Source organism: Agelaius phoeniceus, chromosome 9 (genome assembly GCF_051311805.1).
Source record: "Agelaius phoeniceus isolate bAgePho1 chromosome 9, bAgePho1.hap1, whole genome shotgun sequence".
Classification (NCBI taxonomy): Eukaryota; Metazoa; Chordata; class Aves; order Passeriformes; family Icteridae; genus Agelaius; species Agelaius phoeniceus.
The window spans coordinates 30,105,331-30,130,240 of record NC_135273.1 but is presented as its reverse complement, the minus strand read 5'-3'; the positions used below and the strand labels follow the sequence as shown (position 1 = coordinate 30,130,240).

At 42.5% G+C, this 24,910-nt stretch overlaps 1 protein-coding gene across 1 annotated transcript in view; it reads right to left on the bottom strand.

Moving 5' to 3' along the window:
• Positions 1-24,910, bottom strand: part of IPMK (inositol polyphosphate multikinase) — a 34,579-nt gene that overhangs the window by 8,896 nt on the left and 773 nt on the right. The window contains exons 2-4 of the mRNA XM_054636906.2: positions 20,785-20,870; positions 7,559-7,655; positions 4,694-4,866 (exon numbers count right to left, since the gene is read on the bottom strand). Of these exons, the coding sequence (XP_054492881.1) occupies positions 4,694-4,866; positions 7,559-7,655; positions 20,785-20,870 (356 nt within the window). The remainder of the gene's footprint in view (positions 1-4,693; positions 4,867-7,558; positions 7,656-20,784; positions 20,871-24,910) is intronic.

The window sequence follows — 24,910 nt, the reverse complement described above, 5'->3', positions numbered from 1 at the left end:
CAAATACAGACACATCACACCCCATTCTGAAAGCCAAGCTCAAACAGAAACCATCTCTGACCAGCCCTTGCTCCACCCTCACCCAGCCAAACACAGGGGTGGTTGTGCTGGAGGAGCAGGAGGCTAAAATCAACTTCCTATTTAACCTCTTGCTCTACTGTGCTTTTGTTCACATAGCCACCACCCATCATCTGCTGTTAACCCTTCCCAAAATGACATTTTGCCTCTGAACCAAGCTTTTTCTGCATCCCTGTTGTTGCAGCTGTTGTACTGGCCCATTTCTCTCAGAACTGCAAGTCAAGCCAGATCTGTAACCTTAACAGCAGCCAAGAAATTATTAGACAGGGAAATCTCATTTCTTGTCCACCTGCCACAGCTTGTTAAGTGTTTGCTCTGTATCCACTGGCAGGTCTCCTGCAGAGTGCAACACAAAGAAAACTCCTTCTATGAGCTGCCACACACACAAGAAACTCCTGCTTCATCAGGCATTTTTATATATTCTTACTATGCAAGATCACAACTGTTGTCAGTACCTAGCTGCTACCAAAGTTGGAGCCACAAGCTGAAATTGGGGCTAAGCAGGTGGCACCCCACCTCATCCATCCCCCAGCTCTGCAGGGACCCTCCTGGTGCCAGGCCAAGACCCACAGCCATGCCTGGGCACCTTCTGCCTGTACCCTATGACTGTACCCATAGAAATACAGGTTTCCTTCAAGCTCAAGTAACCCAGGTTTCTCTGCAGGCCCTTCATCCTGCCTTAGTGCAAGACTTAAAGAGTTTTAAAAAGCCTTATTTTTTCTTTTCACAAAGAAAGTAAAGCAAAGATTTGAAGAAAAAATAACAAAGGGAGAAATTTTGTTAAAAACATTCCCTTATTTGATATCTCTGCTTTATAGTAATGCTCTCACATTACCACTGCTGCTGAGAGCATGCCCCATTGTCCAAATCCATTTATCTAAACATCTCCTATTCTATTCTCCTATTTATCTAAACATTCCCTAATTTTTACTTTTTTTTAACCTTATTTATTTATTGTGGCTAGACCTAGACCACAAGTGATGGCAGTACACACATCCCTGCTTCCTGCTGCCTTGAAAATCCAGCACAGGAAGGATGCACCCCTGCTCCCTCATTTCCAAGACTATACTTGGATATTGCTCTGCCCATTTTGCTTCTCTTTCCTCTGGACTAATTTGACTGAGTGCTTCATATGACTAATTGTACCCCCAATGTTCTGATTGTCAATATACAGTTTTAGTCAAGTCTTGACAAGTAAGTTGTAGAATGAAATTATGCTGAAATTTATCCAGTGGAAAAGCAGACTAATTATCTGCTAAATAAAAGAAACTACAACACTGCAATTAAGTCATGAACCATCTTTAAAATAGCTTAATACAGTAATTTTAGACTCCCAGAACTTCCACGAAGCATCTCATTAGAATAAATTTATTTTATGTAATAAAAGACCACCTGCTCCAGCTTCAAAGATTTTTATTTCAGGGCTTTTGGTTGGTTTCTTTGGCTTAGGGCTTTATTTATTTATTTATTTATTGTTTCAGGGATTTTTTTTTTGTTTCTTTTCTTTTAGTTTTTGTTTTGTTTTGTCTTCCTGTTTCCTTAAACATCAAAGCTTGAATTAGACTTCTAAATGTAAAAACCCCAGTTCTGGTAATTTTTCAGTCTAGAAGAATCTGAACAGTAGATGCAAAATTTAATACTTTTATGACTTCCTTCCTAAATCTTGTTACTAGCAGATCAGAGCTTGGGAAAATTACCACAATACTAGACAGAGTTCATAAAAACCTCATAAAATAGAATCAGTTACAGTCTATTTCTGCAGGAAAATATCCTGCAGAATCATGTGCTATAGATTAGAAAATTCACTTGTAAAACCAGCTTTGCTTATTATACATTACTGCCTGCATGTTCACACAAACAATAGAAGTCAATGATGGATTATAATGTTAAAATTACATAACCACCAGTTTGTGCTTTAAAAAAGCTTTTCAGAAATATTTTGGAGTAAGTGAGATTGCAATCGATGCCCTGGAAACAAAAGGAAATCTGCAGAAACTGTGGATTCCAAAGGACTGTGAATCTGAAATGAGAGCACAGCCCACACATGGTGCTTGCACTCAACAGGAGGCAAATGCTCTGTATTTAACATTGCCTGTGCTGCAAAGAGATTTCTTACCTGTTTGCATGGCTGCTACTGAAATCTCGTATTACAATTTGTATTTTTGATATTGCAACAGTACCTGAGACTTCCAACTTCCATAACCAATCATGTCCACTCTGACAGAACCCCAGAATGATCTGGTTTCAAAGGGACCCAGTTCCAATCCCCTGCCATGGGCAGGGACATGTTTCACCAAACCAGGCTGCTCCATGTCCTGTCCAACCTGGCCTTGGACACTTCAGGGGTCCAGGAGCAGCTGCTAAAGAAAGGAACTTCTCCACTAAGTACAGAATTGTGGTTTTAAACAAGGTTATTAAAAGAACTGTGCTTCCTACATATGTTTCCATGCATTTATTCTGTCTATTCAGTGTGTTAAGCTAAATACAGATCAAATGCCAGAAGTGTGTACATAAATTAATGCTGGGCTAGACAGGAGACTCCTATTTTTAAGGACACACCACACATTTTATATATGAACAGATGACTGCTTGTTTACCAGTGCATAAGAAAAAGCTGTTTCAATAGCCTTTTGGGTAAAAATACACTGTCAATAGATTTTGGGCTAAAACCCCCACCTGTAACACTTTTTTGCTTCTATCTCTTCATGACAACTTATACAATGGGTGCTTTAGAAAAAGCACAGCTATGTTCTCTGTCTTTCCTGGCCCTCTCCTTCTTGGCCTTGTCAAAATTTACCACACAAGCCCACCTCCCTGTTAAAAAAACCACTGAAAGGAGAAATTACAGCCAAAACCCTGAAGTTCTTTGTTACATCATGTTTTGTCCAGTGAACAGGAACAACCCTCATGCAGCAGGTGAGCTGTTCTGGGCAGTACATATCTGTGTAGGAGTGTTTTATAGCATGGCCAGAATGTTGCAAAAATAAAGCAAGCACAGAGAACAGCCCATAACCAAGAGGCAGAAAACATGCCTTGTGAATTCAGACTTGGCCAAGTGCTGTGTGAGGGCAGGAGGAACCTTTTCAATTCTATGTGGAAAACAACTTCCAACATGTAACTGGGTTCCAAAGGCAAAAATCCAAATCTCATCTAGTTAAACACTGGATGAAAACTGCACTACTTGGGAGAATCATCCTTATACATCCAGTCTGAAATAGGGGATTGAAAAAAATTCTGCAGCAGGACAAAGGCACAAATGAGTGACACTGTTAGAAACAATAGTCACAAGCACACCACAGAAGCAATCAATCATTCCTTTTGCACTGTCATCAAACATAGGACATGAAGCACATTGTTTTACCAATGAGATAAGAAAGGTTACATAATGACATCAACCCAATCCAAAGCTATAATCTCTAACCTTCCTTTTCCATCCAAACTGCTTGGCTGTTTTTTGACTTAACTCCCACATTCTTGCTCACAGGCTTACGTAATTACTACTCCTGACCACTATAATTTATATAGCAGCTTATCTCAAGGCAGAGTGAAGGGCTGGGAGGCTGGGCAGCTCTGCACAAAACATTACAGAGATATTAGAATTATCTTGAACAATGGTGCAATCTGGCTGCTGTTGCTATTGAACAGCAAAGAGGAAGCTTATCAAAGTCTCCAGCCATTTATGCTCTACAGCTTGAGGAGCCCTGGCTTTGTGTATGAGAAGAAAAACAAAAATCCCACATCAAAAAGAAAACTATTCCTGTACGTATCATTGCAGAGAAAACTACTCTTGAATTCCATCAGTGACATCCACACATTTCTCTTACTGAGCCACAAGTGTTCTGTACAGCTTTTCTTTACAGTCAAGTTTTAAAGTAGCCAATATACACCTGCTGACTCTTAGTATTTCTAAGAATACTAAGAGTTAATAGGGACATCTGCATGCCCAACTGTTCCCTGAGTGTGTAAATATCAAAAGAAGTTTTCTTCTGATGGAAAACCTTTTAAAATGTAAAATTTAAGCAGCTGTTCATGGCTATATGCATCACCTCTGCAAAACATCAGCAGCTGCTCATGGCTATATGCATCACCTCTGAGAGCTTACTTACTCTTCCTTAAATAGAAAAAAAATCTAAAATTGTTTTTATTTAAAAGCAGAGTGTAAAGATGAAGAATGTGGAGGATACAGCTTATTACTGAATTATTAGAAAGACTGGTTCAGTATGTAAGTCTCTGATATAAGCCTGAAAGAATATAAACACACAAAAATCTGCTTAATAATTTTAAATATCTGTTGTGATGGTGAAGAATTAATTGCAACTTCATTCAGTTTTAAATACTGAATATTAGCCCATCTCTTGCACACATATAGAGCGCCCAGGTTGCAAATAGCTTGCCCTAATGGACAAAGACAAGTTAGAGAATTGTTCTGACCCAGGGCAGTGCTTTGGAGCTGATTTCACAGGACAGCTGATCCCAGCACTACCAAGACATTCAGGTAACACTGTATTTATGTGTAACTCCAGAGGATTGCTGTTTGCCAGGAAAACCACTTGCTGCACCTGGTGTGGGACAAGAGGCCTGAGCACAAACTGAAAGTGAAAACCAAAGTCCTTACCCTCATTCCAAGAACCAAAAAGCCAATCTCTTCCATGAGTGGGTACTTGCTGACCTGCTGCTGTATCTTCTCTGCTGAAGCATAGGGGTCATAACTTTTCTGACCTATTTTTACATCCATTATGCAGGGCTTGTTAAACTTACGGGTCACATCTTCCAGTTTTAGATATATATCTGTCAAAAAAGCAAAGCTTTTGTTAACAGTGGCTCATAGCAAAATAATTACATAGCTTCTGCTGAGCACCTGTGGAGGAATGTGAGTTTAAGGAGTTTAAGGCTTAGTATCACATGAATTCAAGAGTCAAATTTGTCTCTGAATGCAGGCTAAATCATGGTCACTGACACCCACAAATTCTATTGCTATAAAATCTAAATGCTTTCTTGTTTAGAAAATTGTATACAATTAACATGCATTAACGTAGCATTCAAATTCAAATTATTGCCCAGATAAAATCCCTGAGTAGCTTTTATTAAGTCATTAACATATCACAAAGAGCATTACTAACCACATACAAATGCAAGTTTAGAGCTGTGTGGCTAGTTTTGCAATTCAGTTGATCTCCTGTGTCATTTTAAAAATGAAGAGAACATTTCAGTCCTGGCCTTCAGGGGCTGAACTGCAGCTCATTTTGCTTGTTTTTATGCCACTCCCATCTACACTTGTTTCTCATGGCACACCTTTTGGGGAAAATGCTCCTGGAATCCTAGGCTGCCTTTCATCCATTTCTAACAGCCCTTTGACTGGACTAAGAAACCCCAGAAGTACTTGGAGTGCCTGAAGATTTAAAGGAGTATCTAAACCCTGATAAAAATGATCATTACCAGCATGACCCCCACACCCCCTATCAGAACTCCACAAGGAAATGGAGTCAGCACCCAGCCAGCTCTCAGACAGCTGCACCCACCTCCAGCCCTTGCTAGGACATGGCATAACCAACACAGCCTCAACACTGGCCTCATTCTTTATTTGTGCTTTGTAAATCCACCTGTCAGCAGCACAAACATGACGTCTGCTTTTCTTTCCAGTACAGCCTACTCCATAAATGTATCTCTTTGGCTTCAATGCAGTTTGAACACAAAAAACCATTGTATTATACCCCATTCCTGCAGTATGATCTAAAATGGGATTGTGAGAAAAAGCAAAACTAGTTCAAGTTTAAAGAGGCACCAAGTGCCTTGTTTGAAAGGGGTACAGACAGGTAACAAACCAGTCCCAGTCAAGATGAAGGGAACAAGCAACATTTCATTTACACTTAATAAGCAGAAACACTTTGTTAAGGAAAAGAAATAAAAGGGACTTGTACTACTTTTGGTCACTAGCACTGGATTGAACAGAGCTGTGAACCCAGAGCCTGCAGAGCAGTGACTGCCAAGGGAAAGGTCAGGCTTCCAATATCAAGACTGCAGCAAACCTACAAATATATCTTCAATCTACATTTGGGGACAAGGTACACATACACTCTGCTAAACTCCATCATCTGCAGCAACTGTGATTTCTATCAAGGCTACACAAAGCTCATTAACACTACAGATAACAGAGTTGGAAGTGAAGTGTTTTGGTTGAACTGTTGCCACAGCTTTCTATGAAGAGGACTCATGACAGTGCACAGCCTTTTCAAGAAACAAAACAAACAGAACCAAAAGTTTCTCTTCTTTAAACAGTTATTCCTACTGCCTAAATCTGAATGACTGGGGGGGACCTCCCAAAACCCAGCTCCATGGTGCACAGTGTTTTTGAATCCCCAAAGCAAATGAGCAATGTGTTGAATTACTGTCTCTTGGTTAGACCACATATTTTCACATCTTAAGATCATACTGCAAACAGAAAAAAATTATTTGCAATTGAGAGGGAATATTAAGTGAACTCCATGACACATTAAATTGTGAGGGAAGGAAAAAGCTCTTGTAGAGCTATTTGAGTTAGTGCCAAATAGGAAAGCATGAAGCTAAATCTGAGCTAAGAAACTGCTGGTACTACCACAATCTTGCTTTCCTGTTTTCCTGTAGATATTACACCATGTCTTTGGATACTGTCCTACTACTTCTTTGAAAAACAAGTCTGTCAAGTGATAGCATAAGCAGAAGAAGACAGAGTTATTTTAAAGGAGCATGGCATCTAGTTTGGTGCCCATGTATTCAAATAGATTCCATGGCATCCCTTTGTGTGTTCCAGAAGCTCCATTTCCCCAGTGTGAATTAGAAAAGCCCCCCAAAAAAATCTAGTTTCTAATACAAAAATATCCATTTTCTCTTGCAGAGACAATCCTCCAGTTGTTCTACCAAAACCACCCTTTTCTTTCTGACTCCCAATGTTATACAAACACAAATTTTAAGACACCAGATCTTTGTTTCATTCAAACCAGTAACAGAGGATGGCAAGCAGAACTCCCCACCATGACACCTGCTGAAGCAAGTGGTAAGGCAGAGTGATGGGATCCAGCCTCTGGAGAAACAGCAGCAGATTCCAGTCTGAATGCTTCCCCAGCCCCAGAGTATCCATCTTTCTTTCCTTTCACACCCACAAAGTGCTTCTTCCTTTGATCACCTGGCTGCACATGACCATGGAACCAGCCCACTCCTCCACCATGGCCTCACCCAGAGCAGGAGCAATGGGCAATGTCCATCAGGCCCAGCTACTCAGGAAACCTCTGCTGTACAAACAGCCACACCCCATCTACCCTGCAAGGAAGACTCCAAAGACCTAATCCAGCCACCAGACTGCAAACTGGAACCAGATGTTAGAGGGAATGGCAGTGGGTTCCAATACAAGTCCAAAAAAACCTGACAGAGCTCACAACTGCCAAAAATGAGTCTCCAGAAATGTTTTCCAGGAGGTTTGGATGAAGAGATAAAATTAGAACAGTACCATTTGGTGCAGTAGGTGGTGACCAGACACCGAAGTATTTTGGCAGATATTCCCGCAGCTCCAGAAGAATTCTGTCGCAACAGTCGGAGTCATAAACCTGAAATAAAATAGGGAGGCTTGGAGAGATCATTTTAAACATTCATTTTTGCTGGTGGGGGAGTGAACAAGTAGCTGCATGGTACTTGGCAGCTGGCTGGGGCTAAAACATGACAACTTCCAATTGTCCCATAATTATACTTTCTTACAGTATTTGTTTTCATAAGTCTAACATATTTACCTTACATTCAAAAAACATACAAGGTGAAGATGATAATTATCACAGTCCAACATAAATGAGTGGCATCCTTTCTTTCAAATTTTAAAGTGGCAATGATGCATCAACCCCAAGGACAATTTATGGCTTAACTTGAATAAAAATCTAAACTGTGATTGTTAACTCCAAAGCCTAGCTATTGAAAAAGGTGTTCTCACATTTGCATTCAAGACTGTGTAGGATTACTGCATAGTATTATATATCCAAATCTTTTTAATTTATATCAGGTAAAGTACAGAAGCTCAGACTAGACAGCATTTTCTCATCTTCCTCAAGACAATTCATGCTGTGGGTACATCACACAGACTATGCACAATTCAAATATATTTCTTTTCATTTGCTTTTAATGCTTTCAACATTTTTTTCAACTTCTTTAGGAAAAAGAGTAACAGTTTGGAAACAGCAACTGGCTTATATTCCTGAAGGAACAACTCTGCAGTTAAAATGAAGCTTTGGATACTATCTGTTATGGAATTGCATGACTGTTACCCGTTTGCAGCATGCTAAGAGGGTTTCAAAACCACTCCCTTGCCCAGATTCCCCCATCCCACCCAGTGACGTAGTTGCAGACATGCAGACATAGGGGATTGCCTCTATCATGCTTCCCCAAGCTTTGTAGACTATAAGATCCATATCCACACCAGGTTACAATGCCTGTCACTGCATTTAGGAGCCATCTCATCCCACTCCCCACAGAGATGTCCCACTTGTGCTGCCATCAGAGTGGTGTCCTTCCCCTCAGCCCTACCATGGCCACACAGCAACACCCAGGGCACTGCACAGTGAGCTGCCATGCTCAGGGTTCTGCTGTCACTGCAGTGCAGCCAGAGCTCACTGCAAAACTGGCAGCAAGGCAAAACAAATATCAGGTGTTAACAGCTCTGCAGACTTGGCTCAGCTCACTGTGTCAGGCCACATTTAACCACACTGGGGGATACCTGCCAATAGCAGCTGCTGTTGGGGGTAATGGGGGGGTAATGCAAAACACAAACCTGTAGTTGTTGTTCATACAGCTAGGGAGAAAAAAAAATGGATCTGAAGTCCCCAGGCTATTTTAGAGCATGGAGGCAAGACTTGGCTCTGCTCACCAGTGCCAGTCACTCAACACAGCACCTCATGCAGCAGCAGTGTTAAAATTAGTTAATGGGAGTTTGTCCTAAATTTAGGCTTCACTGCAAAAATCTCAAACTAGGTGAACTCAAATCTCCAGTGTGCTTCTAACAGAGGGACTTCTCCACAGCTAAAGCAGAACTCTCCTGGCCTTGCACCAGGCACAGTTCTGGCACCCTCCCTGTTAGTGGGCAGTGATCAAGAACATGATACACCACCCATGCTGACTGTGTGCTAAGGTATGGAATTTACCCATTCCTTGAACTTCATTTAACTCATGGTACAGGCCCCATTTAAAAGAAACTAAGGCAAAGGGCTGAATCCTGAAAGCTCCAAGTAGACAAATATGTGCACAGTGTATTGCAAAACTCTGGGGTACACCCAACACCACACCCTCTGCCACTACTGTTGCTATCTTTAAGTATAGAGAAGCTGCTGGGTGTGTACCTTTAGAGTCACAGTGTCACATCACAGGGCACTGACCTCTCTTCACATGTCATGGTTTGACAAGCTGGCATGACCACCGAGGATGACACGTAATTGTATGTGTAAGTCCAGTTTCCCCTCACTTCAGCATCAGCTGGTGTGCTGCTAACTGTGCTCTAAGATGAAAACCTTGCTTGCCCCTGTGGTCAGTGCATTTGTGCACCATTTCCTCACTGAGCCTCAGGGGGTGCCAGCAGAGGACAGTGCTTTCTCCAGAGGACTGCAGTGTAGTTTGATCTTACTCGTTTAAGGAAAAAGAGAAGCAGCTAAGGGTGGAAGAGAGGGAAGATGAGCAGCAGGGAGATGCTGAGGCACAGCCCTGATCCCTGCTCTCTCTGCTAACAGCTCAGACAGCTCTGCAGGCAGCACTTGCTGGGCCAGCACTCCAAGCACTGACTGGGGCCATTACTCCATGCTGTATACAAGTAGTACAAACCCAGTTTTTGTTTACTGTGGTAGCTTATGATCATAGCACTTGACATCCAAGGTAGGGCACTCCACTGCACTAAAGGAACACTGATGCTCTTCTCCCAGATGAGTTTGAGGAGATCTGAGAGGCAGAAATCATCATATCTTTTACATGGAAGCAAGTGCATATCAACAGGTCAGGACCAAGAGGAGAAATGGAAACCAAAAGTGCAACAGACAACAAGGAGAAACACTGAATGCAACTGAAAAAATAGGCAAACATAGTAACTCATTTACTCATTTACTTAATTTATTAGCAAAAGATTCTGAGAAAGTGGAATGTCAGGAGACCACTTTGGTTTTTTTAAGAGAGAGAGGACCCTTTAAAAACTAAGTCAACATTAGGCCATTAAACTTAGCAACTTAGCAAGCTGCAAGTAAACTTAGCAAGTAATTATAAGTAGGTTCCTGTGTATTTCAAATAGCAGGATAAAACAAAGATACTCAGATAATTTATAATGGGGTTTAATAGCCCAAAGTTGAGACAAAATGGGAAAGAGAGCTCCAGAAGCAGTATCTTCTAAGGAGTCTATTCCTCAATAACCTGACATAAAACATTTTAAATGGAGACAGAACTCCCAATAATGCATTTCTCACTATCACTACTTTGACATAACAGAACTAACTGCATTACTTCTGTCTCTCAAGAAGTTATCTTGCTCTCAGAACCAGTAAGAAACTCCCCTCATAACTCTGACATAACATTTACAAGGCACTTATTTGACCTTAATATAGACCTCAATCTTAGCCTATAATGTATTCACATGTCAAACAAGACAAGTATTCACAAACAAGAATAAGCACTCAATTAATAAAGATCAGAGGAAGTCATTTGGTGTGGGCAAAGCAACAAAACCAGACATTTCAGGAATTATGCTCATTCCTGTGCAGGACAGAACCACTTCTGTTCATTAGAACTGGGCCTCATGAGCAGTACACACGTCATGGGCATTTGTTCTTACTTCATACAACCTGGCAGCAAGCACAGAACACCAAATATAAATGTAAACATGATAAAGCCATCCCTAAAGCTACAGGAAATCTACCATGCACCTCATGCCCCAGAAGGTATTGCTACCAGTACTGCTGGAAGATCCTGAAAAATGCAGGTTATCACTCATCTCAGGAAAACCTTAATAAATAAACCATTAGATTTTTACTTATATCAGCAATATTCCAATTTTACTTCAAGAAACAGTGAACAGTGCTTTTTTTTTTTTTAATGTAGCAGTGGATGTCCATTTCTCCAGCCAACACTGACAAATACAAGCAATTTAATTTCTGTGTTAGCATATCTAACATCTTTATCCAATAAATCAAGAAATGCAAAACAACTCTATGCCAGCTCAGCCTGGGGAGTTATCCCTTCTACACATCACAGGCTGCATTCTTCCAATAGCACAGACTGGAGACATAAAATGTCCCCAGAAAAGCAAGTAAATAGGATGCTGACATTTGAAGGGCTCACAGCATGACCATTACAAATGACAGCCACTAACTCATAGGAGGAACATGCTCCAGATATGTTCAGTGGCAGCTCAGATACTCTAACAGACACCATGAAGTCATAATTTCCAGTCATGCAGGATTTTTAATTCTGAGGCTTATTTACCATCCCTGTTTTAATCCAAAGTACACTCTGGAGTTTCCTGTAACAGACTGATCTGCTTTTAATGCAAAGGGGGACTGCTCAGGACAATGGGAATGTTCTTTTCCTTATTGAAAACACAACATTCAGAGCTTTTTCTAAAGAGTAGCTAATGGCTTAAATGATAGAGGGAGGGTAAAACAAGTGTTTAAATTTCAACAGGAAACCAGTTCTAGCAGTACAGACCTGCCTTGAAATGTCCTGATGAAAAAATACCACTTGGACAGAAAAGTAATCTATAGAGAACCTTCTAAAGTACATTCAAGAGCTAGTTTAAAAGAACATGTACTTGAAGGCTATTTGAGTAGAAACTTTAAGTGCCAGAGCAGGCATATCAATCTGAAGTGTCACCTTTCTTTGTTGCCAGCTATCATAAACTGTCCCTAAAGGCAGCAGCACTACAGCCTGCAGAGTCTCAGATTACACAGCCAGCTGCCAACATCAGGCAGAGAATTCACTGTCCACCGTAGGATTTGAGACTTTTTTTGAGCTGTTAATGCAGCTAAGTCATACCCTTAAATTAGCAAATGTAAGATTTACAGATGCTAGGGCAACCTCAACTCCCTCTTCCATTGGGTATTTATTATATCACAGACTTTAATTACCTGAGCACACACTGCATTTCCCTCCAGACTCTTACATCAGCCAGTTACACCAGGCAAGTGCAAGGGTCAAAAAAACGAGGTTGAAACAGCAGCTGTGATTTTAGCAATTCATATCTGCTTGGTTCTACAACTCAGACAGCCCTGGGTTTTTTCTGAAGTGATACCATCATGGTTTGAGCTGTGTCCACAGAACCTGTTTCCACAAAAATCACTGGCATTGAGCCAGCTCTGCTTATATTCACAATCTCATACCACAAGAACTTCAGAAGTTAAATATTTATGAATGTTGTTACACTAAATACTACCATAGCAAATTGCTCAATTTACTGTCTAATATGCAGCCATATTAATGAAATTGCAATCACTCACTGAAAATACACAGGGAGCACTCCCTGCCAGCTCATGGTGAGTTTTTCAACAAGCACCATCCCCAAGTCCTCTCCCAGGGCTGCTCTCAATCCCTTCTCCCAGGGCTGCTCCCAATCCCTTCTCTTTCCAGGCTGTTGGTGTGTCTGGGATTGCAGGGCAGGACCTGCACTTCTCGTGCTGAGCTCCATGAGGTTCCACTGGCCCACTTCTCAAGCCTGTCAGGGTTCCCCAGGATAGCCTCCCTTCTCTCAAGTACATCATCAGTGACAACATTGCAAGCCTGTCTGAGTTCTTTTTAAATCTGGAAACTAGAATTCTTTTTGGAGACTGAATTTATTTTGTTTTTCTTTCAACTAGGCAACCTACACTTTCCTCATTCTGTCAGTTCACCAACCATATCTTACTTTTAAATGAACTTATAATGAGAAAGTATTTTCTGTCTAACACTAACATGTATTAGTAAGTTGATCCATATTCTAAAACATTCATAATTAAAGTCTAGACAGTACTTGATCCAGGCAGAAAAAGCACTTGCATGACCCTCCAGCAGAGCAGGAGCACTTTGCTGGGTCTTAATTCAATTTAACATACTGTGCACTTTACAACTATGCATTTTCACTTTATTTCCAACCAGATCTACTCTTGGTAAGGAATATTCCTCAAAATCAGGTTGCTAAGAGAACTGGATTTTTTTTTCCTGCTTATTTGCATGGACTACAGACTACTCAGTCTGCTCCCAACTCCACCCAGTAGTTCCATAATTGCATCAAATTGCAATAATGGCCTTTTACTGTCTCCCTTTTAAAGGGTTTCCTAGATTGATTAAAGTGGGTTGTAGTTTATTCTGTGATACACAATCCTCAAAGAGCATGGGAAACAGACACACACCAGATCCTCCTAGGTTAACTTTCTACTGTGTGGTGTGCTTCTTCCAAACTGGGTTTTGCTGCAGAGTGCAAGAACCACAAAAATCTGCCCTATTTTCCAAGTCCTACTGCCCAGTCATTTAATAGTGAAGTACAAAAAACATTATTTATAGAGTAGTAGTAGGAACTCAGCAGATTCTTACAGCTACATTTCATCTTTCATCTCTCTTAGACAACTCCTCATGTGAAAAAATATCTGAATTCCAGCTGCCAGTATTTCACAATTTTATCAAAACACCATTTTCTTCTCATTAGTTAAGAATTACTATGTGTCTTTGCTTTTATTACCAATGCCCAGGCTCATGGTTAAGAAGCAACTTCACAGGCTGGTTTGCTCATTTCCCCAGCAAAAGAGGATCCCTTCTGGAAAATTCCTGAGCAGAGGAGTGATGCTGAGGGCAGGAGTGAACTGCATCAGAACATGCTCACTGTGTTTGCCAACAGGTAATTTGGACACTTCAGTACCAGTATCTCAATGTGGCAGATCCAGATGTACCAGAATGAGGCACAGCCAAGGATCCTTTGGAGCTACAGCTCCAAATGCAGCAGTAATGAAAGGCATGGGCAAGGCATTGCTTCTCCAAAATAAGATGTTAAGAAAAGCAGGCATCCTGTATTTATGTCCATACAAGACTGAAAATCAAACCCCTAGCCAGAGACGTGATCACAGGATAAGGATATTTCAGTACACAACAGCAGCACAATGGCCATCATCCACTCCTTTTTCAGCCAAGGATTATCATCTAAATCAAGAGTACAAAAGCACTTCACTGAGCTTACAAAACTGGGTAACTTATCCTGAAACAAGACGTACTTTGCCTCCCCAGCCCCTTTCCCTTCCTGTCAGTAGCAGAGAACAGTTTATGGAACACAGGCTGCCTTCTCATGATTTATGCTATATCGGCTTCAAGGGAGCTGAGCCTTATGACTCAGTTCTTGCAACTCTGTGCAAATTCAGGCCAAAACCCATCTTTCAGACTGCTGGCTTCATTTTATGCCATTTGGGGGGGTGGGGAATCACCACAAGTCTTCTGCACTGCCCGAAGCTGCTGGAATACTAATTAAAATGAGTAAGAAAAGAAGCAAGCATTGATCAGGAATGAAAAGACATAGCCCAGGAGCTGCAGCAGGTTATTGAAAACAAAATAATTAAAACAGTAAGGAAAAGATTACTGCTGATGGTCCAAAGGGGCACAACTCCTGAACATTCCTTCTCTGTAACCCCAGAAGCACAAGGAACTGTGGCTTCAGAAATATTAACATAACTGGGTTTCAGTAACACATTACCCCCTGGTTACAAACTCAAAGACTGACTGTTAAAAATGACAGCAAAAGTTGCACAAACAATATCCATCCTGCCTGGTATCAGGCTGTAAAATGAGCTAGTGAGTTATGAGGGAAAGCAAAACAAACACAGGTCACTGCCCTATGGAAACTGCATTTCAATGCATCCAAAGGAAGCCTCAGAACAATTGTGTAGGCAACCACAAAACCATTCCTTCCTAGCTTTAAGTGCCTAACTCTCACCTCACCATTGTAAATCTCTTTCACATGTTGGAGCTATTTGTGTCTCCTGTATCCTGGCTTTGTTTTTAGGACATGTAACAAGAGTGAAAAACATTTTCTGCTATCTCCACTGGTAACAACTTCCTTGCATTCAGATTCAATGTCAGCAGGACTCAAACCTGAACTGCTACAGCAGTTAACAGAGCCATCACTAAGTGGGCAGGGTGGAAGATTTGTTAACCACAAGAGCAAGTGATTAGCTGAATTATCTTTTCACAATGTTGTGCAGTTAATCATCTCCTTTGGTCCACAAGCATTGGCCAAAGGTAGGAGTTACCAGAGCTGAGCTGGGACAACCCTGTCCACCTTTTCAACCCAACTTCCCAAAATCACCCTTGCACCTGGGACAGAACTCTGAGAATTTGGATACAACTTGCATTACAATAGCCTTGGAAACCTTGTACTATTGCAGCAACGTTGTTTGGAGCCATAGCATGGCAACACCACTAGAATCAGCTGTGACAATTCTGATGTACAGCCAACATGGAAAAAGAAAAAGAAAAAGGTACCCACTGGAAGCTGCCCAAGCTGCAGGAGCTTTCCCAGGACAGTTTTCAGCAGGTAGCAGGAGGGAAAAGTGTACTACACATCCCCTACAGTCACCACAGGCAAACTGAAGGGCAATTCTAATAAAAGTTTACAGGAGCATTTATTGATCTGTTAAGCATAAAATCCCAGTTTATTAGCTGTTCCACTGGCAAACTTTACATTTCAGTAAGCCATGGTCAGAAAAGTTACAGACAGTAACAGGTTTACAACAGCACTGAGTGAAAGCCAAGATCAGAAGTCAGAGTAGACATTTCCAAACAGTTCAGCAACCTTGTTCCACTGAACATTAAGAAACACTCCATCTCTTCATGCTTTAAACACAGCTTGTAGGAAACCAGTCACAAAGATAACAATTTTAAATTCTCTCTTGCTCAGTTTTCATAGAATCACAGAATGGTTTGGGTTAGAAGGGACCTTAAAGACCTTCCATCCCCCTGGCATGGGCAGGGACACCTTCCACTGTCCCAGGTTACTCCAAGCCCTCTCCAACCTGGCCTTGGACACTTCCAGGGACAGGGCAGCCACAGCTGCTCTGGGCACCCTGTGCCAGGGCGTCACCACCCTCACAGGGGAGAATTTCCTCCCAATATCCCATCTAACCCTGCCCTCTGGCAGTGGGAAGCCATTCTCCCTTGTCCTGTTCCTCAAGGCCCTTGTCCAAATTCCCTCTCCAGGCTCTCTTCGAGCCCTTTTAGAAACTGCAAGAGGCTCTGAGCTCTCCCTAGAGCCTTTTCTTCTCCAGGCTGCACAACCCCAATTCTCCCAGCCTTTCCTCACACCAGAGGTGCTCCAGCCCTCCCATCACTCTGGGGCCTCCTCTGGACTCACTCTAAGAGCTCCATGTCCTGCCTGTGCTGGGGACCCCAGGGCTGGAGACAGCTCTGCAGATGGGGTCTCAGCTGAGCTGGGCAGCATCCCCTCCTTGCAGCCCAATCTCCCTTTTAGTGTCCACAAAAGCAGCTGCCCTGTTGAAGGCTTGGCATTCCAGCATCCTCCCTCTCCTACAGGACATCAGTTTGTGCAATGCTGCATTCCTGCCATGACAAACAGCAAAGCCCCGTGCTGGAGAGCTCTGAAATGCAAAGGCAGAGCTGCTCTAGCACAGAGTGCTCTGGAGCACAGCCTGCTGTGCCTGGGACAGGAGCCCCACACCCAGCTGAGCACTGGCTTATCTCATCTCACACAGAAACTTGTTCAAAGGACACTGTCCTCACATTTTTCAACTCACCTGGTGCAACAGATCACTGTAGGAGTGCTGATAGGTTTCCTCCTTCTATCAACAGTGCTGAACTAAATCAGAGCATTTCAGCATGGATAAATGAGCCCTGGCATAAATCAGGCTGAAGCCAAATCCCAAAACACACTGAGGAGCAGGCTGCTTCTGTGGATTTCTCAGCATGCTTGCATAGGCAGCCTACCATAAGCTCACACTGCCTTTTACCAATTTAGTCTAACTGAAAAGACTACATTTTCAAACAACACTATTTCCCCCATCCCTGTATATTGCTCCCTCCCAAAACCCCTTTAAAAGAAGTCCTTTGGAGCACCTCCACCTACACAGAGCATTGCCATTACACAGAAACAACTGATCAGCAGTGCAGATAGCCCTTAAATAAACACCACCCTTATGCCTCAATTAGTTTCATTCCCTTGTTGCTCATACCTATTGAAAACAAGGTATTTTGTAGCTATTCAAGGTTAAAAAACCTGGTATTTTTCTCACACAGATAAGGGTACCAGAATACCAAGTAAAACACGCCATGGTTGTGCAGGCAATGTTTTTAAGGGGTTCATGCCCTCAGGTACAGCAAGGGAGTTTGCAGAAACAGAATTAAAACGTTCTTATTTTGATTAGATAATTACCCAGATTTACAAACCTCAAGAGCAAGTGGACATTACAGCTACAAAGTCACTGTATGTGAGAAGTTAAGCAGTGCACAGTAAGCTATTAACAAACCAGTTAAGCTGTTAACAAACAGCTCATTGTTTTACTATGTTTTATCATAGAAGGCATTCATGATAATCTTATCATGCTCTGTTTTTCCCCTCCCTCATAACACATGGCAAGCCCCTTCCCTAGCAGTAGAGAATGAGACATAGTGCTCTAGTAGATAGAAGTTTAATTGATGAAATCATTCTCTTACAAAAAAACCTCTTTTTTTTTTTTTTGACTGCTAAAGGTAAAACAGTAAATGAAGAAAACAGAAAGGTAACCTGACAGCAGCCTGACTAGGAATTACTTCAGCAATTTTCCAGATTTGACAGAGACCTGTAAAATTGTTCCAAACTTAGCTGCCACCTGCTTCTGAGCAAGTTTTGGACCACTCACTAGTACTTTGCAGTACACGTTTTCCTCAAGTTTCCATTCCAAAATGGAAGCCCATTTTGTTTGGGCTCTACTGGTAAGTACTTAGCACCATGCTCAACAGAAAAAAAGCCACCAATAACAAGGGAAGAAACATCTGATTCACTGACAGACTTCTACCTCTATCATGTTCACTCATCAGGCTGCAAGCAAATCCAGCAGTTTCAGAAAAGGAGACTTTCTTGGTCCAAACAGAAGATAATATCCACCTGGTACCACATTAAATATATCAGAGTTCCAGTCAAACTTGTCCCCTAATGCCTCATTATCATCTATCACGACACATTCCCTGCAGCCTTCAGCTGCCAAGTGCTAGGGCTGCTCACTGAAATACCATTTCCTGCTTCTTGGAAGAACTTCTGCTTCAGCTCTGCCATAGCTGCTCTCCAGCTGACTCATGCAGCTGAAACTGAGACATGCTCCCCTTCTTGCTACCATAAACTGTAGAGCTTCTCAGTTACTTCTCATGAGGAGGTGTGCTGCTCCAGAAGGAAAAATTCCCCCCCTTGTTTCTGACCCAGGTACTGGGGCACTAATTTTCATGCATGCTAGTATAAGGTGGGATGCAAAGGGAGCAATAAACTCACATACCTACACACAAACAGTTCTAAACACATATGAAAAAACAGGAGCAGAAATTTTAAAAAAATGTCACAATTAATCCACATATGCTGTTGGACAACCACTTGCTTTGATCTTACCAACCAACCTGCTGTTTTGCTCTGACAAAGGGAGAGCTTGGGACTCATCAGGCTTATTTCACTTGTTTCATTTCTGCACTGTTTCTCACTATCTCCTGTACATGGACACCTTTTAAAGAACTCCCTGTCTCAAGGAGCAGTAAAATTATCTTTCTCTTCATCTCTGGAGTGGTAATATTTCTGATTACAGCCCACAAGATGGGCTGAACTCAGCCACCAAAGCAGCACCAACAACAGCCTTGCTGTTGTTCCCATTGCTTGTCAGCTTAGTCCCCTAAACTGCCAGAACACTACCAAAACAAGGGAGTTTTGCCATCTTTTAAATAGGTCAAATTAGCTCATAAATGTCCAAAAAGCACCATCATGGTACAAGGTAAATGGCAGAAACTGGAAGAAAGGCATTTATTTCCCTTTTGGCAACATTGAGCTATTGGACCAGCTCAAGCTGCACGTGGAACTGTACCCTAACCTGAACCTCCCAACCCAGAGCAATTTTCATCCTATATGATAATATCTAGTGCTTAGATGTCTAAATGCACATCACACAGCTCTTGCCTGAGAGTAAACATGATAGCAGGTAATCACTGAAGAGCAACAACTCTCCAAGACCTTTCTCCTGTACTTTCACCACCACAACACACATGGACGTGCTCTCCTTCCCTCCTCCCACTAAAAGGCCTCCTAGTCCACACACAACTAACCATGTCTACAGCTTTCCCTTGCTCTGTTATTTTATGGCTTACAACCAACAAAATGCAGTGCTTGAAGCAACCCAGCAAAGCCTTAGGAGACAGAACAGAAGCTTACTCTGCAATTTACCAGCATTGGGACCTGGTTCTCCACAGCACAGTAACAAGCACACGGACACAGACACCCCCTCCTCAAAGACTCTGCCAGGGTCCTGCTCACAACTTGTCACATGAGTGATGTGTGACAAGTTAAACAGGCAAATTTATCAAGTCTCTGATGTGAAGAGTTCATGTGCAAGCAATGCCTGAACTTACCCCTCTTACCTGCTGGCTGTAGGCAGGGACAGAATGTTACTGTCTCTGCCTGAGGATTTCACAGCACAGTAGGTAGCCTGGTGCCCAAAGGAGTCTGTTCAAGCTTCCTCCTTCTACTCAAGTTACCAGTCAGGCTGGGTGGCATATTTCTTAACCTCATCTCAATGAGAGTCACAGAGAAACTCAGAAAAATATTTACATTTAACTGGTTCCTAGTAAGTCAAGACTACTGTCCTGTCTCATCATGAGAAATATCAAATAATGCTAGTATGCAAACACACTGTTCACCTAAAGCACCTTGCTTTGTTTGTGTGAGACATTTTCATGAAATCTGCAAGGTCTTTTGGTAACTTAAATAAATATTCTTTTAGGGAAAAAGAAACCTACCAACCTAAATCCAGGCCAAACACCACAACAGGCAGAGGGTCTCAAGACTCCTCTTACACCAAGCATGAAGACTTTAATACCTTTTTGTACCTAATAAGCCATGGAGAGGCATGGCATATCAATCTGACACACAAAAACCACATGACAGACTGTCACAGGCAGGTAGGACAGAGCAGGCTCTACAAACTGGTCACAGGAAAGCAAGAGCTTTCCTGGTCTGCACTTGTTAAAGCTACTGATAAAGCAAGCTGAAGATAAGCAATAGGAAAAATGCAACAACTGAAGTTAAAACAGCTTGAGAGGTTTGATATTTATTGAGTTTTTAAAGGAGCTGAGTTTTAATACAGTGAACAGAGCAATACTTCTAGCAGTAAACCAGGCTAGGATGAAGCATAAAACATGCTAAATTTAGATGTAAGCACTTTTGAGAGACTTAGCTATGTGAGAAAGTTGGGATCAAACATACAACCCTTTAAACATAGACAGGAGATAAGGCTTTTCAGTAAAATCTTAGATGCTGTGGAAGTCTGCTATCCTATCAACAAATAAGCAAGCTTAAATCCTGTGAGTGAAGTAGGTCTGACATGCAAGGGGCAGAAAGTTCCAGAGAGCACCCAGATACCATGGCAGGGGATTTAGGCTGCACTTTCCCAACTGCAAGGATAAGGATGTACTTCTCCAGGAAGCACAGCCCTCATTCCAGCCTCCCCCACACTGTGGGACCCTCACCTTGTTGTAGAACTCCTGCTCCCTGGGACCACGAGGTGGTGGCTGCAGCTGCTTCAGGACAGTTCCATCTGGATGCTGCAGTATGCCTAGAAGAGAAGCATTTCCTTCAGGGCTCAGTTTGAAAAGGTACAGCTTTCTTTTTGCCTTTTTTTCCCCCCAGAAATAGTGACTTCACCATCAAGGACAGCCTATTGAAAAGCTGCACTGTTTCCACTGCACACATAGTGGAGACAAAATTATCAGCTCCAACATATAACCCTTAGCAGAGGTTTGCTTGCATTCCTCTTATTTCTAGCCACTGAATAATCTCCTGGGTGTAGCTCTGCCCAAGGCCAACACAGTACTGGGATTTAACAAGAAAACTTCCACCCCCAAAAACCCCATCATTAACTCAAAGAGATTACACAAACACTCCCTTTTTAAATAATTCATAAATTGTTCTCCAACAATGCCAAGACTTTAAAGGAGTACCACATTGAATGTATTTCTCACTACTAGAACAGAAATAAATGTCCTGTGGATGTACCTCTACACTGGTGGCACAGAGAGTATGTCTTCACTACAAGAAGCAGCATCCCTACAGCACTCCAAGCTATCAGATGCTGCTATTTGTATCACCCATAATTACAGTACACAATTTCATCTCAGCCAGGCAACACCTCCATCAAGCCTGCACAAAAAAACCCTCCAAAATACCCTCATCAAACAGCCTTATGACTCTCCAGCCACCAGTATTTCTGAATAACTGCAGAAGAAATGCAGCTTAAGTATCTGAGGATGCTCAAGACATGGATGTAGGCAAGAATGGAGAAAAGTAACTGCATCCCTCTGAAATGTGTGCTGTGTTGCACCATTAGATTCAGCAGAAAACAAAAAACCCACTTCTGGAAAAGAATTTTTCTCCAAGGATTCATTTTTAGTTTTTCAGACAATAATTTATTTTGCTTAGAAGAGTAGAAAAAATGTCAACTGTATCCAAAACAGGTTCTATTTTCAACTGAGAAAATGTGAGAAAACAGAAAAATGAGCCTGGAGCTTTGCATCCCAAAGAGAGTTTGCAGTTCTAACAGCAATTGTGTTTTTCACCCCTCAAAAACTATTATCTACAAATGGCTCTGTTGTGCAGTCTTGGAAACTAAACAAAATTTTTAGAGGTCAAGATATTTACTTGAAAATGACCACCAAACTTAGAATTGTTGTTTCAATAGTTTGCTATGCCAAAGATTTGCTTTTAAAATTTGCATAAAACAGCTCTCAAATCATGTTTCTTGCCTAAAACTGGATTTTAAACACTTTTCAAAACTAGAAAAATATTGCCACACACGTGCAGGCTACCACAACATCTTCAAGACACAGCAGCTTGTGTTCCCCCTCCCTGTGCCCCTTCTGCATGTGCTGGAAACCACTCTGCAAAGTGCACCAGATACTTCAATGGCACGTGTTCCATATGTGAATTGTTAACAATCACATTAAAATAAAATAGGTTAAACATTAAAATAGGTTTTAGAACACATGCTCCTCAAAAATCTGCATTTTGCCTTTGATAAGCAGACAACCTACAGAAAGACCAGGCAAAGATTCCTGGAAGCAGAATCCATACACTAGTGGGTTTTACATATTATTTGAAGAGTTGAATATAAACTGACATCCAAAGTTCCCTCATTCTCTGCATTCTTGACAGACTAGAACATTTACTGCACTACTCTGTCACTGTGACTGGGGCAAGCCTGAAAACCAGAACCATGTTTCAACATTCACCACAAAGAGGTAAAATCCATAACCTTCCCTCTGATCTACAAGAAGCACAGATCACCTCCACCTGCAGATCATACCAAGAGATGGATGTTGGCCATGGGTTTGTTGTAGGCTTCCTGGGATTTTTTCAGCACAGACAGGGAATAGGACCGTTTTAACATATGAAAAAGCAAATTAACATTTCTGAGGAATCAACAGAACTATGCTGAAAATAAGTTCCTCACAAAAGTTCCTCCCTGGCTGTGGATGCAAAGCTTGTTACCACTCTGAAATGAGCAGCAAGTCATTCTGAAGGAGCATGGCCCCTTTAGCTACAGAGCCCCACTACTGGCTTGGGGACCCCCAGCATTTTGCAGGTCCAGGCACCAAACCACAGGCAGGTGCAGGAGGCTCTGTAGGTGACACATCCCACCAGGTGCTGTCTCTCTCTGCCTGCCTAGGGAATGAAGCCACAGCTCAAAGTCATTACTTTACTCACTACACACGATTTATCTGGGAAGCAGTACTGCACACAACATTCAACAAAAGGGCACTCACAATGCACAGCAGCCTAATGTCTACACATGCAGGCAGAGAGGCTCTGAGAGGCCTTTCTCTGCAAGGCAGTCACAGGGAACAAAGGGGAAAATGAAGGTTATTCAGGAGAAATTTTACTGTGTACTTTTACTAAAAAAAAGTAAAAGTTCCAAATGCTTTGGATACCTTCAAGTCCTCTGTCTGTTTGTATGTGGGAATAGAAGGGAAAATCGAGTTACAAAAATGAGAGCTGTGAGTACCAGAACAGCTTTGGTCTTCATTTCAACATAAAACAGTTTCCAAGATGAGATCATAGACCATGGTGGTGCCTCTGCAGAAGTCTTCATCTTGCCCACAAGATGTAGTGGAGCAAGCTTTACCTAACCCATTGCAGTTGCACCCAAAATACAGATAATCACCTGTGCTGTTTGACCTAACTGCACTAAGACTGATGTGCCAAAGGTGAAGCTCTCCCTGATTGAGCCTTTTTTTGCCTGATCCCACCTCATGCTATGATGTATGAACACTGAACACACACACACCTTCAAGGACCCAGTGCACCTCCATGTACATTTTATTGCACTGGCTGCAATGGGGCAAGGGACAAGAATTACTTTTCTGTGGAGATTATCAGCAGCAAGACATGCCATGGAAACAGCCTGCAGATAAAACAAACTCATAGCACCCTTAGTGCTGTAATTCCAGTCACCGATGATCTAAAAGGTTCTGAAGTTCAGCCCTTGGCAGGGGCAAAGAGAAGAATGTTTTTTGTTGAGATTATCTGCAGCAAGGCACACCATGGATGCAGGCCCTAGATAAGACAAACTCACAGTGCCATTAGTGCTGTAATTTCAGTCACTGATAGCTGACAGGGTTCTGGCCTATTCAGCAGGGGCAGTTCCTACAGCCAGGGTTCAAAGGCAATATGCCAGCAGGTGCCCATTATAGCTTCTCTCAGAGAGCACACAGCAAGCTAAATGGATGCACACCTTCCATCTGGGCTGAGAGGCAGGAGTTCCCCCAAATGCAAGGTCCTGGAAAGGTGAGAAATACCATTTGGCAACATGAACTTGGCCACTTGCTTTGGCACTGGCCACTGCCTATGCTAAGAGGCCCCTCCATCAGAAGGGCCAACACCTTACTCCTCACCATGGAGCTAAAACAGACATTTAGAGCTGGTGCAGGCATACTGTATCCTCATGTCTTTGTATTATCAGATCACTTCCTAGCCATTGGCTCTGATTTATCTTCAAATAAACAAGCAAATAACTATAGCTTAGTAATAATTTGCTGAAGTTTCTGGTGGCCACAGGTTCAGGTAGTCCCGTTAGATAAAGCACGTTTCTGACATCTGTTCTCAGAAAACCAGCATGCCGTTACCTGAATCCCCACTTTTAAAAAGGTGCCTGATAAAATGAAGCTGAACGGCAGAAGACAGGTTTAAGGGTGCCCACCAAGGATAACCACCACGTCCTGACAGACTAATGCCATTTAGGAAAAGCACCAGAAAAATGAAATTTAGCAGAGGTTTCACCGCTCCATCCACGGCCTGTGCGTAGCGGGGAGCTCACCGGCAGCCCCTCCGACCTCCCCGGGGCGGCTCCGGTCCCTCGGCGCTGCCCCAGGCCCAGCCCCGGCCTCCCGCGCTGCTGCGGCCCCTCCGGCGGGCAGGTGCGCCCCGAGCCCGGCGGCGGGAGCTCGGCAAGGGCGAGTCCTGCGCTCGATCCCCGGCGCCGCTCCCGCCTGCACCGACCCTTGCCCCGCCAGCCACAGAGCTGCCCCTTCGCCGCCGGGCCGTGAGGGAACGCGAAGCCAAACCCGCCGGTCACAGCCGGTCTGGGAGAATTCAGCTAAA